The sequence below is a fragment of the Gordionus sp. m RMFG-2023 genome, chromosome 4 (genome assembly GCF_954871325.1).
Source record: "Gordionus sp. m RMFG-2023 chromosome 4, tfGorSpeb1-WG-v2, whole genome shotgun sequence".
Lineage (NCBI taxonomy): Eukaryota > Metazoa > Nematomorpha > Gordioida > Chordodea > Parachordodidae > Gordionus > Gordionus sp. m RMFG-2023.
Genome location: NC_088778.1, coordinates 17002956 through 17019767, shown reverse-complemented (window position 1 = coordinate 17019767; position 16812 = coordinate 17002956). Strand labels below are relative to the sequence as shown.

At 25.2% G+C, this 16812-nt stretch overlaps 2 protein-coding genes across 2 annotated transcripts; both read right to left on the bottom strand.

Annotated features, from left to right (window-relative positions):
- Positions 1-5169: 5169 nt before the first annotated feature.
- On the bottom strand, positions 5170-8088 carry LOC135928173 (uncharacterized). Its single transcript, XM_065464542.1, has 4 exons — positions 6465-8088; positions 6028-6181; positions 5444-5540; positions 5170-5376 (listed from the first exon to the last, which is right to left on the bottom strand). The coding sequence occupies exon 1, from the start codon at positions 7704-7706 to the stop codon at positions 6732-6734; it is 975 nt and encodes a 324-aa protein (XP_065320614.1). The 5' UTR covers positions 7707-8088; the 3' UTR covers positions 5170-5376; positions 5444-5540; positions 6028-6181; positions 6465-6731.
- A 28-nt stretch (positions 8089-8116) lies between these two features.
- On the bottom strand, positions 8117-14760 carry LOC135928680 (uncharacterized). The gene is made up of 3 exons (XM_065465135.1): positions 14748-14760; positions 14093-14149; positions 8117-10085 (listed from the first exon to the last, which is right to left on the bottom strand). The coding sequence occupies exons 2-3, from the start codon at positions 14116-14118 to the stop codon at positions 8117-8119; spliced, it is 1995 nt and encodes a 664-aa protein (XP_065321207.1). The 5' UTR covers positions 14119-14149; positions 14748-14760.
- Between the last annotated feature and the right edge of the window lie 2052 nt (positions 14761-16812).

Below are 16812 nucleotides of genomic sequence, written 5' to 3'. Positions count from 1 at the left end.
AAGTAAACTACGAATTGCCATATATAATGTTTAAATATAATGAATAAACTACGAATTGCGGTATTTAATGTTAAATTAAAATGAATAAATTACGAATTGCCGTATTTTATGTTAAATTAAAATGACTAAACTGCGAATTGCGGTATTTAATGTTAAAATAAAATGACTAAACTGCGAATTGCCGCATTTAATGTTAAAATAAACTGCCTAAACTGCGAATTGCCGCATTTAATGATAAATTAAAATTAGTAAACTACGAATTGCCGTTATATAATGTTAAATTAAAATGACTAAACAACGAATTGCCGTAATTAATGAGTATATTATATTAAATTAAATAGACTAAACTACGAATTGCCATATTTAATGTTAAATTATAATGACTAAACTACGAATTGCGGTTTATAATTTTAAATTAAATTAAGTAAACTACGAATTGCCGTATTTAATGTTAAATTAAATTGTCTAAACAGTATATGATGTTAAAATAAAATGACTAAACTGCGAATTGCCGTTATATAATGTTTAATTATATACACTAAACTACTAATTGCGATTGTTAATGTTAAATTATAATGACTAAACTACGAATTGCCGTATATAATGTTAAATTAAATTTTCTAAACAGTATATGATGTTAAATTAAAATGACTAAACTGCGAATTGCCGTATATAATGTTAAATTAAAATGACTAAACTACGAATTGCCGTAATTAATGTTAAAATAAGGTGACTAAACTACGAATTGCCGTATCTAATCTTAAAATAAAGAGACTAAACTACGAATTGCCGTATTTAATATTAAAATAAAGTGACTAAACTACGAATTGCCGTATTTTATGTTAAATTAAAATGACTAAACTGCGAATTGCCATTATATAATGTTAAATTAAAATGACTAAACTACGAATTGCCGTAATTAATGTTAAATTAAATTTTCTAAACAGTATATTATGTTAAATTAAAATGACTCGAATTGCGGTTTATAATGTTAAATTAAATTAAGTAAACTACGAATTGCCATATTTAATGTTAAATTAAAATGACTAAACTACGAATTGCCGTAATTAATGTTAAATTTTCTAAACAGTATTTAATGTTTAATTATAATGACTAAACTGCGAATTGCCGTTATATAATGTTAAATTAAAATGACTAAACTACTAATTGCCGTAATTAATGTTAAATTATATTTTCTAAACAGTATATGATGTTAAATTATAATGACTAAACTGCCAATTGCCGTATTTAATGTTTAATTATAATGACTAAACTACGAATTGCGGTTGTTGATGTTAAATTATAATGAGTAAACTACGAATTGCCATATTTAATGTTAAATTAAAATGACTAAACTACGCATTGCCGTAATTAATGTTAAATTAAATTTTCTAAACAGTATATTATGTTAAATTAAAATGACTAATCTACGAATTGCGGTTTATAATGTTAAATTAAATTAAGTAAACTACGAATTGCCGTATTTAATGTTAAATTAAAATGTCTAAACAGTATATGATGTTAAAATAAAATGACTAAACTGCGAATTGCCGTTATATAATGTTAAATTATAATGACTAAACTACCAATTGCGGTTGTTAATGTTAAATTATAATGACTAAACTACCAATTGCTGTAATTAATGTTAAATTAAAATGACTAAACTACGAATTGCCGTATTTAATGTTAAAATAAAATAAATAAACTGCGAATTGCTGTATTTAATGTTAAAATAAAATGACTAAACTGCGAATTGCCGTATTTAATGATAAATTAAAATGAGTAAACTACGAATTGCCATATATAATGTTTAAATATAATAAATAAACTACGAATTGCGGTATTTAATGTTAAATTAAAATGAATAAATTACGAATTGCCGTATTTTATGTTAAATTAAAATGACTAAACTGCGAATTGCCGTATTTAATGTTAAAATAAAATGACTAAACTGCGAATTGCCGCATTTAATGTTAAAATAAAATGCCTAAACTGCGAATTGCCGCATTTAATGATAAATTAAAATTAGTAAACTACGAATTGCCGTTATATAATGTTAAATTAAAATGACTAAACAACGAATTGCCGTAATGAGTATATTATGTTAAATTAAATTGACTAAACTACGAATTGCCATATTTAATGTTAAATTATAATGACTAAACTACGAATTGCGGTTTATAATCTTAAATTAAATTAAGTAAACTACGAATTACCGTATTTAATGTTAAATTAAATTGTCTAAACAGTATATGATGTTAAAATAAAATGACTAAACTGCGAATTGCCGTTATATAATGTTTAATTATATACACTAAACTACTAATTGCGATTGTTAATGTTAAATTATAATGACTAAACTACGAATTGCCGTATATAATGTTAAATTAAATTTTCTAAACAGTATATGATGTTAAATTAAAATGACTAAACTGCGAATTGCCGTATATAATGTTAAATTAAAATGACTAAACTGCGAATTGCCGTATATAATGTTAAATTAAAATGACTAAACTACGAATTGCCGTATTTAATGTTAAAATAAAGTGACTAAACTACTAATTGCCGTATCTAATCTTAAAATAAAGAGACTAAACTACGAATTGCCGTATTTAATATTAAAATAAAGTGACTAAACTACGAATTGCCGTATTTTATGTTAAATTAAAATGACTAAACTGCGAATTGCCATTATATAATGTTAAATTAAAATGACTAAACTACGAATTGCCGTAATTAATGTTAAATTAAATTTTCTAAACAGTATATTATGTTAAATTAAAATGACTAAACTACGAATTGCGGTTTATAATGTTAAATTAAATTAAGTAAAATACGAATTGCCGTATTTAATGTTAAATTAAAATGACTAAACTGCGAATTGCCGTAATTAATGTTAAATTAAATTTTCTAAACAGTATATGATGTTAAATTAAAATGACTAAACTGCGAATTGCCGTATTTATATGTTAAATATAAAGTGACTAAACTACGAATTGCCGTTGTCTAATCTTAAAATATAAGTGACTAAACTACGTAATTGCCATATTTAATGTTAAACTTAAAATGACTAAACTACGAATTGCCGTATATTAATGTTAAATTTTCTAAACAGTACTTAATGTTTAATTATAATGACTGAACTGCGAATTGCCGTTATATAATGTTAAATTAAAATGACTAAACTACGAATTGCCGTAATTAATGTTAAATTAAATTTTCTAAACAGTATATGATGTTAAATTAAAATGACTAAACTGCGAATTGCCGTATTATATGTTAAATAAAAATGACTAAACTACGAATTGCGGTTGTTAATGTTAAATTATAATTAGTAAACTACGAATTGCCATATTTAATGTTAAATTAAAATGACTAAACTACGAATTGCCGTAATTAATGTTAAATTTTCTAAACAGTATTTAATGTTTAATTATAATGACTAAACTGCGAATTGCCGTTATATAATGTTAAATTAAGATGACTAAACTACTAATTGCCTTAATTAATGTTAAATTATATTTTCTAAACAGTATATGATGTTAAATTAAAATGACTAAACTGCCAATTGCCGTATTTAATGTTTAATTATAATGACTAAACTACGAATTGCGGTTGTTGATGTTAAATTATAATGAGTAAACTACGAATTGCCATATTTAATGTTAAATTAAAATGACTAAACTACGCATTGCCGTAATTAATGTTAAATTAAATTTTCTAAACAGTATATTATGTTAAATTAAAATGACTAATCTACGAATTGCGGTTTATAATGTTAAATTAAATTAAGTAAACTACGAATTGCCGTATTTAATGTTAAATTAAAATGTCTAAACAGTATATGATGTTAAAATAAAATGACTAAACTGCGAATTGCCGTTATATAATGTTTAATTATATACACTAAACTACTAATTGCGATTGTTAATGTTAAATTATAATGACTAAACTACGAATTGCCGTATATAATGTTAAATTAAATTTTCTAAACAGTATATGATGTTAAATTAAAATGATTAAACTGCGAATTGCCGTATATAATGTTAAATTAAAATGACTAAACTACGAATTGCCGTAATTAATGTTAAATTATATTTTCTAAACAGTATATGATGTTAAATTAAAATGACTAAACTGCCAATTGCCGTATTTAATGTTTAATTATAATGACTAAACTACGAATTGCGGTTGTTGATGTTAAATTATAATGAGTAAACTACGAATTGCCATATTTAATGTTAAATTAAAATGACTAAACTACGCATTGCCGTAATTAATGTTAAATTAAATTTTCTAAACAGTATATTATGTTAAATTAAAATGACTAAACTACGAATTGCGGTTTATAATGTTAAATTAAATTAAGTAAATTACGAATTGCCGTATTTAATGTTAAATTAAAATGTCTAAACAGTATATGATGTTAAAATAAAATGACTAAACCGTGAATTGCCGTTATATAATGTTAAATTATAATGACTAAACTACTAATTGCGATTTTTAATGTTAAATTATAATGACTAAACTACGAATTGTGGTTGTTAATTATAATGACTAAACTACTAATAGCCGTATATAATGTTAAATTAAATTTTCTAAACAGTATATGATGTTAAATTAATATGACTAAACTGCGAATTGCCGTATTTAATGTTAAAATAAAATGACTAAACTGCGAATTGCCGTATTTAATGATATATTAAAATTAGTAAACGACGAAGTGCCTTATATAATGGTTTATTATAATGAATAAACTACGAATTGCGGTATTTAATGTTAAATTAAAATAACTAAACTACGAATTGCCTTATATAAGGTAAAATTAAAATAACTAAACTAAGAATTGCCGTAATTAACGTTATATTATGATAACTTAACTGTGATATAAACAAAATGATGATAATAAATAAACTTCGGCAATCAAATTAGATTTTATCAACTATTTTACCATACATTTACACTATATTTCCTTGAAAACAAAATTTAAACATTAACACCTATTATAATATATCATTTTATTCTTATTATATTTATAAAATTGACTACAATTTTGATCATTTATAGACATAATCCTCTCTATATATCAAAAAAAAAAGACTATTTAGATATTAATTAGGTTATTTATTTTACAATTTCAACATATAAGAATAAAAAAAATGTAAATATATATTTAGAAAATAACATAATTATTGACCCATTATTTTTTAAATATATATATTTATTATAAATAATTAATTTAGTTCATAAATTTACAAAATATACATTCATTAATTTTCAAAAAATTACATAACTAAAATAGTAAAATATTTAATAAGTTGTTTTGATCATCATGCTGGGAACCTTTTTAACTCCATACGAAATTTTCATACGAGGCTTTTATGAATGCATTTTATAAAATATATATTTTGTGTCATAATTTTAAAATGAAAATAAGTTATACCATAAATCCTTTTGTCTTATTCGAAGCTCGGGTAGGTAGATCCGAATTACGCTTAGATTCATATATCAATTCCCTCTAATATTCTTTGTCGATCATTCTAATAACATATTAAAATGTCATATTTTTAAAATAAAATTAGTGAGTGGTATGCCATGGCTAAAAGAATCTCAATATTTCTAAATTTATTAATTCCCCTCTTATTTATCTTGTACACTATGTGTATTTTAATATAAATTAATACCTATAAACCTGAAAAATTATCTCAAATTATTAAAATATTTTACAAATATATTTTGCATTTAACATTAATTCAATTATATAGAGATAACAGAAATGTTAAAATAAATTTAATTCGGTGAGCGGGTCAAGTCATATTATTCAAAATTAGAACATATATAAATTGGTAGGACAATTTTTTAATGAGCAAATTTTTAAAACAAAAGACGTGGTAGCCGATTTTATTTAGAAATTATCTCAATGAAGACCTCTAATCTTCGATCATAATAAATCTCACTATATTCATATTATATATTATATAATATATTTATAAAGAAAAATAAATATAATACAAAAAATTAATTTACCATCATCGTTAGTACCATATTAATTTATCAGTGCTACATAACTATCTACGGTGGCCTTTTTCCCCTCATAATTTTTTTCACATTCAAATCACTTATTTTATGTCCCTATGACTTTTATCGGTATGGACATATATATCGTGCCTTCATCACATTTCTCATCATGGAAAATATAAATATTATCATCTGTAATCTTATATATAATTATATTAATATCTTGATACCTAACAAATTATCTCAAATTATTATAAATTAAACTTTGAATCTAATATTAAATCAATCAAATAATTATAGAGGTATATTACGGGCAGGTTACAATATATTTAAATATTTAGTAGGCGTCATATATATTTAAAAAATTCCCCATTAAGCCCTATAAACCTTGCTATATTGTTTTTGTTTATTCAATAAAATTATAAATAAATAAGAATATAATTTACCAAGATTTAATTGCCATAATGCGAGGGTCAATCGACAGATATCGAAACTATGTAAATCTTTGTCTCCTCATAGTTTTTATCCCCAATAAAAGCATTAATTTGGTGTCCCATATTCGATCTCGTCATAGAATACATTTTAGTGCTTTAATGACCTTTCTCGCCATAAATTATTTATTTTATCTCCTCATGATCTATCACGCCATCAAAAGCACATATGTTTTTCGTGATCCTTCACGCCATATTATTTAATAAACTTTATAATTTTTTTTAAAATTTTCTAGATCTTCTAAATTGAGATAGTTTTTTCGAACCTTTAGGTCTCATCAGCGTTATTTTACCATATGACGATGTAATATATTTAGAGATTGTTGTTGATTTATGATTATTTGAACCTACTTCAGCTGTAGATTCCTTTACAAATTTTAAAAGGGATACCCTATCATGTTTACTTAAATCACAATCGATATAATAATCTCCTAGTCCAATTACTGCTCGTTCTAATTCTTTTTCATAGTAAAAGACTTGGTCGGATATAATGGTTATTAATGTATGCAAAGGAACAACCTTTTTTATCATCATCTTTAGGACACTATTCATTGATTCACTGTTGTTATTAGTATAAACTTGTGATATAAACTTGTTCTTTAAAGGTATATACACGTATTCATAAAGTTTTTTTTCGAAACTTTTAAACATATTCTTAAGAAATTTATCATATTTATTAACTATGCAAATATTTCGAAATTTTAACATTTTTTTTCTAAACATAATGTCATCAGTGGAATATATTATTCCATTTTCACCAAAAATCATATTACTTATATATTCTCTTAATCTCATAGGGACCCCTTGACTATTTTTCAAAGAGATTGACAAATTTCTCCTCATGTGAAGTGTGCATAATAAATGTTTGGAAGTATTAAAATTTTTACGTAAAGCCGAAACCATGGCAAATTCTTCGTCGGATCCGAAAATAATATTCTCCACATTAATTTGGTGCTTTTTAAAAACACCCTGTAGCTCAGAAAAAAATATATTATATGTCCGGTAATCTGAATTACCGTGCAAAAATATTGGACCGAAAAATAATGGATGTACTTTATCTTTCAACCCCGTTTTACAAAGAGCTATATGCTTGAACACAGTAGGCGTCACAAAGAGTTCGCTTAAATTGTAGGTTTTATCAACGCTAAGAATACTTCGTTGCTTTCCCGTACAACAAAATTTTATATTTTCAAGCATTAAACGAGTATAAAGTACTATAGCTATAACTTTATCAGGTCTTATACATATATTTTTGATTATCGGATAATCATTTATATTATTTAAAATTAACAGAACTTGATCTGCGAAATTGCTACTATAATCGGTATCATTTTTGTGCAATTCGTTATATTTTAAGTTTCTTATTTGTTTTGTATTTCTTGGTATATTATATATATCTTTTGAAACTATAAATTCCTTGTAAATTTTTCTTGTAGGTTTATCTATAACAACCTTTTTAATTTTCTTTATAACGCTAGGAGGCGTACGAATATATATAATATTCTCATATTTCCTATTCCCATGCCTCAGTTTACCAGGATATATTCCTATGTATTCTACTAAAAAAGTAGGTTCTATTTTCAAAGAACTTTCATCTTGCAATATCTTCAAATATGATATTTTTTTCTATATTTTAGATCCTTTTTTAATGTACAACTATATTGACATAAGCAAACTACATTATTTAAATTAGGTTGAGGGTTTATAGTACATCTATGATTAGAATTATGTATTTTTCTTAATATGTAAAATACTTTATCTATCATTATATATGGACCTTTTCTTTCGCCATTTTCTAAATCAAAATAACGGTTACTACCACCCGTTTTTTTACCTGTCCATGCTCCACAATCATCGGGGAAACAACTTTTTAAACCATCCTTATTCATTTTTAAATTAATACTATTGTTTACAATAAAAAAAGTATTATTTTTAGTCCCTTGTGGAATTGATTCTAGAATATTTTCTGGTTTCAATAACATATTCAATAATTCATTGTATGTAAATCCTTTACAATGATTCTTAGTGTATATTACACTATCAATACAGTTATCATCTAGGGAATCATGCTTTATTAGCTTATTAACCTTCATATCTTCAAAAGACTTATTTAATAATTCTTCTTTTTTATGTAAACCTTTAGAAAGGATATCTGAATATTTCACAAGATCTTCATTTAAAATATCGGATATATTAGCGGTAAAAGCCACTAAATTTTTATCTTTTATAGGCGTGGAATGTATTATTCTTTTATTATTCCACAATCTTGGTGACGGCAATTCATAATCATAGTCATCGTATATCCTTTCCGATTTAATATCCTTTATATCTGTCAAATCGACTTTATATGGATATATTGGAACAATATCTATATACTTCACAGATTGTTCAAGTGAAATATATGATATATAATATATATCTAATATATCTGTTTTTATTATTTTCAATAAATCCTCATCTGAAATATCTGAGTAATCTTTTAATATTTCTTCATTAAATTCATTTGCTTGTGATGTTTTCAAATTATTGGTAATATTATATGGTATCGATTTAACCACGGTTTTATTATCATTTTTTTTAAATGGATATATACCTAAGAAATCAAATTCTTCGCTCGAAATATATGAACCATCATCAGAGAGTGTTGGTGGAGACTTTTGAAAATCATAATAAGTATGGTCATATATATATTTATCACATTCGATATCCAAAATATCTTTATCATCATTCTTTACCCTATATGTCTTACATACAGGTTGCAGATATATTATATGATTACATAGCATTATCCCTATTGAGGTTTTTGTCCATAAAATATTAATGCCCACTGGTTGCCATATAGGTACAGATCTTCCATAAACCTCACGATTATATGGATTATTATCTTTGGTTTCATGAGCAACAATCATTTCATTTAAGTGATAGGACCCAATTCCTATCTGTAAAGCTGCGCTTGCAGCATATAAATGAGCCATCTCGGCCCACCCTTCAATCGGCGTCAAAACGTCCTTTAATAATTGATCATAAATAGTGTCCCAAATATTTAGGTCATTGTATTTTTTGCTTAATATATATAGGGCAGAATTTATATCGTATGTTGACTTATAAAGTATCATTTCTATGGCAGTTACGCATCTTATATATAAATGATGAATTTCATCACCATAAATTGCCAATGAAAGCGCTCTATAGCAGCAGTTTCCATCTCCTATGCAAGACCTAGGTGAATACCTTTTAAGTAGTTCCGGGCGAAGAGCTTCAAGCAATTTTTTAGAAATTTTATCTAATTTCCCTACATATTGATTATCATTTTCACGAGAGGGATGCTTGTAGTACATGCTAATTAAGGCTAATTCATTGTTAGACGTTGATACATCAGGGGATATTTTTAATCTCATAAATGAGTCTTCTATTTTATAACAATATCTGCAAAAATATGGTGCTTGTAATAAAGCCCAAGTTCTATAAGATTTATCAGGTACACTGAGGCAACACTTATGAACCCATGTATCACAGGTCTTGCAAATACATGCGTCAGAATTGATAACTTTTTTACATTCTTTGCAGAGTAATTTCCTATTTAAATATAAAAATTGTTTATATTAATTGTATTTATATTTAAATCAGAGATGTAGGCCCAAGCCTAAGTCCGGTCCGGGTACACGAGTCGGGCCTTATTTTATTTTTTGTAATATAAAAGGACAGCGCCTTAAATTTTTTTTAAATATTCAGGCCGGGGTTATATTTATCCAAAATTAATATGTTATTTTCAATAATTCAATATTTATAAAGGTTTCATTTATATTGATCATTTATTATAAGGTTAAATATTCCTGTTATTATACAATCAGATGAACCAATTTCTAATGTGAATCATACGTTTATTGTATATAAACATAAGCAAAGAATTATACATTCATCTAATTGTGCTACGTAAAACGATATTATAATGAATAAAGAACAATAAAGGTATTTTTTATTTTCCCCTTTAAATTTCCTAATTTATATGGTTCCACGTCAGTTTGGCCCATAGTCATAATCACTTTAGCGCGGCGACAATTCGGCGCTTATATATTACAGTTGCAATTTATTATAAATTTATTGGTATAAAAAAAGGATCATTAAATAGAAGTCATTTTAAATGTTGGTCCTATTAATTATTTCTTCATTTTTTTACAAATATCTTTTATTTACTAAATATGTGATATCAATTAAAAATTTAATAATATTTTAAAAAAATTAATAACCAATATTTATAACCACTTCCTTGCTGGACCAATTTACCACATTATAAGGTATTTTGATTATTAGCCAATATTATGTAAGCCTGAATATTTTGCGCAGTAGGAAAATTTTGGACTTTCATCTCGAATCTTACATATTATTATGGCCAAAATCTTAATCGACCGTTTTTAAAAGTAGACCCAAATCGGCCGTTTAAGAACACTAATGTTGATCCAATAAAATTAAAATTAAGACTGACTCATTTTAGATTTATTAAAAATCTAAAAAATATTTCTATTAATCATTTAAAAAAATATAAAGTATGCTTAGGCTAATTTTTCGATTTGCCTAACTTTGATCGTAAAGTCATTTGATCGTAAATTTTGTCCATTTTTTTCTGATTGGTCTATTTAATCGCGGTAAATTAAAATCATTTATAACCCTAACCCCAACCCTAACCTTAACCCTAACCCTTACCCTAACCCTAAACCTAACCTATAAATTAAAAAATCGTCCATTTTGACCAAAAATGGACAAAATGGACCATTTTACGATCAAAATAATACGATCAAAGGAAACCCTCCCAATTTTTCCTATTATAAAATAATAAAAAACGAATTTACCAACATTTTTTTATTTTTATATAAATCAACTATAGAAAATATAAATATACTATATAAAACATGCTAAATAATTAACATTAATTGCAAATTAAAATTATATGCGATCCCCCTTAAATAATCATTAATCGGCGATTTAAATAGTCAGATACAATTAATATAATATTTTAAGCTATATCCCGATACACCTAGCTTGATCTCGGGTGGGATATTAGAAATATATGTTGTCTAAAATTAGACGGGAAAAGGGGGATTTAATATTAAACATAATGTTGGTTTACTATCTTATCGTTTTTATCAAAAAGGTATAATGTTTTTTTAAACTTTTATAATATCATTTTCAATTAGTAAATTTTATAATTTCAACAGCCATAATATAAATAAATTGCGCGTTAATTCGTTTTTATAATATAAAAAATTGGTCTTGGCACCGGGCCGATTTGGGTCTATTTTTAAAAACGGTTGATTAAAATTTTAGCCAAAATATTTTGTTTTATTTTGTTTGATAGAGGTCCAAACCTTTCTTACAACTATCCGCATCCAGGCTTATATAATAATGGCTACAAATCATAATAGATTAGACTGGGGTTATATAAATCCCGGGGCTTGGCATACCACTTAATAAGGTTAAAATTGTATCCTTATATAGTTTTTATTAGTTTACATCTATAGACAATAAATCTGTTGAAATATTTTATTTAATTATTACCAAATTTATATAAAAAATAAAATATTTATGAATTTTTCAAAAACTTTTTACATGACAGAATTTTAATTTCAATTAAAATATATAATCATTTTTATGTAAATTAATTCTTAGCAAAGTTTAAATACTCTACTATAATTTGGGAAAGTTTTATGAGTATTTATTATATCTAGATATTACTTCAACCATGATTAGTCAATTTAGAGCTAGACCGGCTAGCTAAACCATAAACGTCTCTTATGGCAGTTAATAAAAAAAAATTCAAAAATCATAATCTCTCCTTAAGATTCTTATTTATTTATGTCTAAATGTTTATTAAATTAACCAAAATTAAGTTATTTAGCTTCAATTTATAAGTTTATGTTTAACACTGCGCGGAATAGACGCCGCGCTGAATTGACGCTGCGCCGATTTGACGTGATACCAATTTATATAATGGTAGACCCTTTTCGAAAAATAAAATATTGAATCTTCCTATGCTTTTCATTTAAGCCAAAAAATAATAATATTAGTTTCATCTACAAGCTCTCCTAGTGAGCATATATTTTCTGTAGATAGGTTAGCCTTAAACTAAAAAGATCTATTTATATTAGTATAATAAAAATTAAATTTTTTCCAAAAATATTTATTCCATATGAATTATTTATATTTAGTGTTCTTGAAATTTTATAAAATTTAAGTAGTAAAAATAAAAATGATAATTTTTCTTAAGTCTATATAGAAAGATAACAGACAAATTTGAATCAATATATAATTTATTATTTTTCCCCTAAATTTAATATGGGCGAATTGGAGACAAATTAGATAAACTTTACAAAAATACAGCATATTTTTACACTTCGCCTAATCGTGCTAACTGTCAACCCTGCATTCACAATTAATAATGGTAGAACTTGAAGAATATATGAGCTACGTAGGAAAAGTTTCTTGCACAAACTTAATTTTTACAATTATATTCTTAAACACCAAATTTCATAATAACTGATAAAATCTGTAAATATTATACAGGTGCTTATATTTATTAGAAAATTAATTTTTTCCCTAGAAAACAAGCAATTAGTAATTAATTTACCTATATTACATAAAAGTTAAAGCCCTATTAAAAATGTAAATGGCACAAGTAAGGGAATTGTGCCATAAATGGCCATGTTTTAAAACTGGCCACCACGCTATAACTTTTTATCTATTGCACTTATTTCTCTCAAAATTGGTCAAATGTTTATATATTATCTAATTTTTTTTTGATCGTAACATATCAACAATATGAAAAAGATATCAAAAATTATGACCTTATGATCATATAAAAACATAAATTAACAAATACTAAAAAAACAATAAAAAGAAAAATCTAAAGAAAACTAATGATGAATGGCAAGAAAGCTATTAAAAAATCTAGAAATGTGAAGATATGCCTGCAATGTGAAGAATGGACTTATAATCAATGTACAAATTTCAATGATTTATATGTTATGTATGTAAATAAAGATACTATAATTCTTTGTTTTTAAATTAATAAAATGGCTTTTATTATTGTTGTGTATTAATAATAATAAGTAAGTTTATTAAACATCATGAATGAATAAATTTTTGGAAAATCATTTTTACATGTACATAGTTAAGATAATAATTTATAAAATCATTAAATATATAGTTGTTAATTTTGTATTAACAAAAAGATAATTAAGATATCAATTTATAAAATATTATCATTAAATGCTGGGATGATAACCCAAACTCACACCCTTGATTTTTGCTGAACTGAACCCAAACGCGAACCCTTTTTTAAAATTTAGGATTCAGGCCCAAGCTTTTTTTTTGATTTTAAACTTTTATTTTAAATTATATTAAAATAATATATAAAATACATGTAATTTACCATTTTATTTTATAATTTTTTAAACCGTACAGTTCGCATCCCTCATTAAATCAATAATAAATTAAGATATTTATACTATTTATATATGTGTATAATTAAATTTTTATATACCTCAAATATAAAGAAATATATCAGATAGGTCAATTTTATAATTTACTTGGTTACTTTTATACGATATACCATTTGATTGCCTTACTAATCAATGTTAGTTTATCTAAGGATAAAAAATAACATTAGAAAATATGATATGATTTAATTTATTAGGAACCCTATAATAAATATCCGAGATCTGCAGGCTAGGCCCTAAGCCTGGCCCGGGTCTGGAAAACATTAGTCCTAGTCCTAAATTTATCTCATAGTCAAACAAAAAATTTATCAAAAATTAGAATCACCTAATATAATAACCCAAATTAAGTTATATATTTTTTTTTATGTGATACATGATATTAAGCGCACTAGCCCTAAACGTCGTAAATATAACAAAGTTATATATACAATAGAGTAACGCTTGGTTCTCTTCTGAAAAAATCCATCAAACTGGGATAAAAAATGGGAAAATAATTAAGAAGACCATCCACGATTTTTGGGCAAGCCGCAGTTACCTGTGCGTGTAAGTGGCAAAGCCATTCTTAAACGCCCATGGGTAATAAAAAGGACAGATTAAGGCCCATGCCCGATTAAGTAAGTTTTGATTATGGAAGGGTTGTATTAAACAAATTTATGTTTATTAAAAAAATAAATATTAAGACTTACCCCAAAACTATAGAATTAAATATTCCGAACATGTTTTAATTAAGCCAAATATTGTATACATCGTTTCCTTTGATATAGGAATGGATAACGTAGAATTTTTGTTATTATGGTGGGCTAATTGTCTTAAACTAATAATACTATTTTTTAAATTGTAATCAATTTTTAATGCATTTTTTATTCAAGTATAAATTAATATAAAATAATATAAATCAACACACATGTTTTTTTTATTTTTAACAAAAACATATTGTTTATTTTTATCTAATGATTTTAAAATACGCGAACCAAAATAATATAAAAAATAGCTTGTCATCATACACAAAATAAAATTTACAACTTTATTTGAAGAAAAAAAAAATTAAATCTGTTGAGTTTATAGTTTCACATATAATTCTTGCCTAGCCTAAATATTTAAATAAAAAATATTATCTTTATAATTTTAAAAAAATACATATGGTGAATTCCATATCAAATCAACCAAAAAAAGTCGATTCTCAACCCGACCCCCTTCAATTTTTCTTAAATTTTGAATAATAGTAGTATATACTATAACTAAGAAAAAAATTAAATTTTACCTCCCAACAAGGTATACCCGCTAAGATATGGGCGTTTAAAGCGCGGAAAAATGGTACATTTTTAACAAAATGTGCCTCATTTATTTTCAAATATCTCGAGAAATAATTAAGTTAGAGAAATAATTTAAATTTTATTATGTAGCTTAATAATAGTTCTTTAATATGACATACAAATAAATATGATATAAATCTAATTAATATCGAAAACCGGAAATGGCCATAGAAAAAAAAGGTATTTTTTTTGTATATAGATATTTCACTGCTTTATGATTTTACAAAATCCTAGACTGGGATGAACATGGGCCTAAGAGTTATGAGTCTTTATATGGCTAAAATTGAACAAATTTAACATAAATATCTTCATTTAATAAATATTTATGAAATAATATTTATTTAAAAATTATATCTAAATGATAGGCCCTTACTTTTTTTTATTTTTAACAAAATTTTTGAGAAGTGGCTGGGATAATGTGATTTATTTAACATTCAAGTTATATGTGACTCGAAATTACTTGACAAAATAATTCTAAACATATTTATAACTTTAGCAGTTAGTTAGGGAAAAGAGTATTCTCTCGAATCCCAATATTATTAAGCCAAGTCGTATTATTTAAGAAGATATTATGGAGAAAGTAAAAAAAATTTATGATTCTTAGGAAAATAGTAGGCTTATGTCAGGCAAAAATAATTTTATATCAATGAATGTAAATTGGAAAAAATCAAGTTGAGAAAAGACTAATTTTATATAATATTAAAGAACTTTTCATTCACTTTAGAGAGACTCATGACGATATACAGTTAGGTTTGAGTAGATTTGCTTTCTTACGACCTAAAAACTGTGTTTTAGCAGGTGGTCCAGGTACACATACCATGTGTATCTGCACATTACATCAAAATTTTAGGCTTATTTTAATAGGTGGAGAATTACAACAGCTAACAAACAATATTTGTCATTATAATTATCCTTCAATCAACGATTATAAACATTGTATTGCTGAAAGTCTTTGCAATTCAGCCCAGCCAGTATGTTATTTAAATAAATGTAAATTTTGCCCCGGATCTTCCAAAATAAAAAAAAGACTTATTATATTATTTGACATAAATTCAATCGATTATTAACATTCAAACAATGGTTAGCAGTTGATCGAACTACCCTCAAAACGCTGACAAAATCAGCTGACGAATTCGTAGATTATTTAATTGAGAAAACCAAAATTTATTATTTTTCTTGATGGAGCAGTAACCATATAAAAATAAAAAGAACTGTATAAATCTATAATCATGAAAATGGTTTTGGGATAAAGGCGGAGTGGAATTTTTTTGCAACGGCTCATGGCAAAAGTCCCTGCAACAGTTTAGGGGGGTTACAAAACGACTAGTCGAGCAAGCTTGCAACGCCCATATCAAAATCACATATTGACAATAATGGATTTATTTAACTGTACAAGAAATAATATATGGAGTAAATTAGATATTTGTAAGCAATTATGAATATATCAACATGGAAAATCATATAGAAAGCAGGTTTTTTTAGAGCAAAAAAAATTTC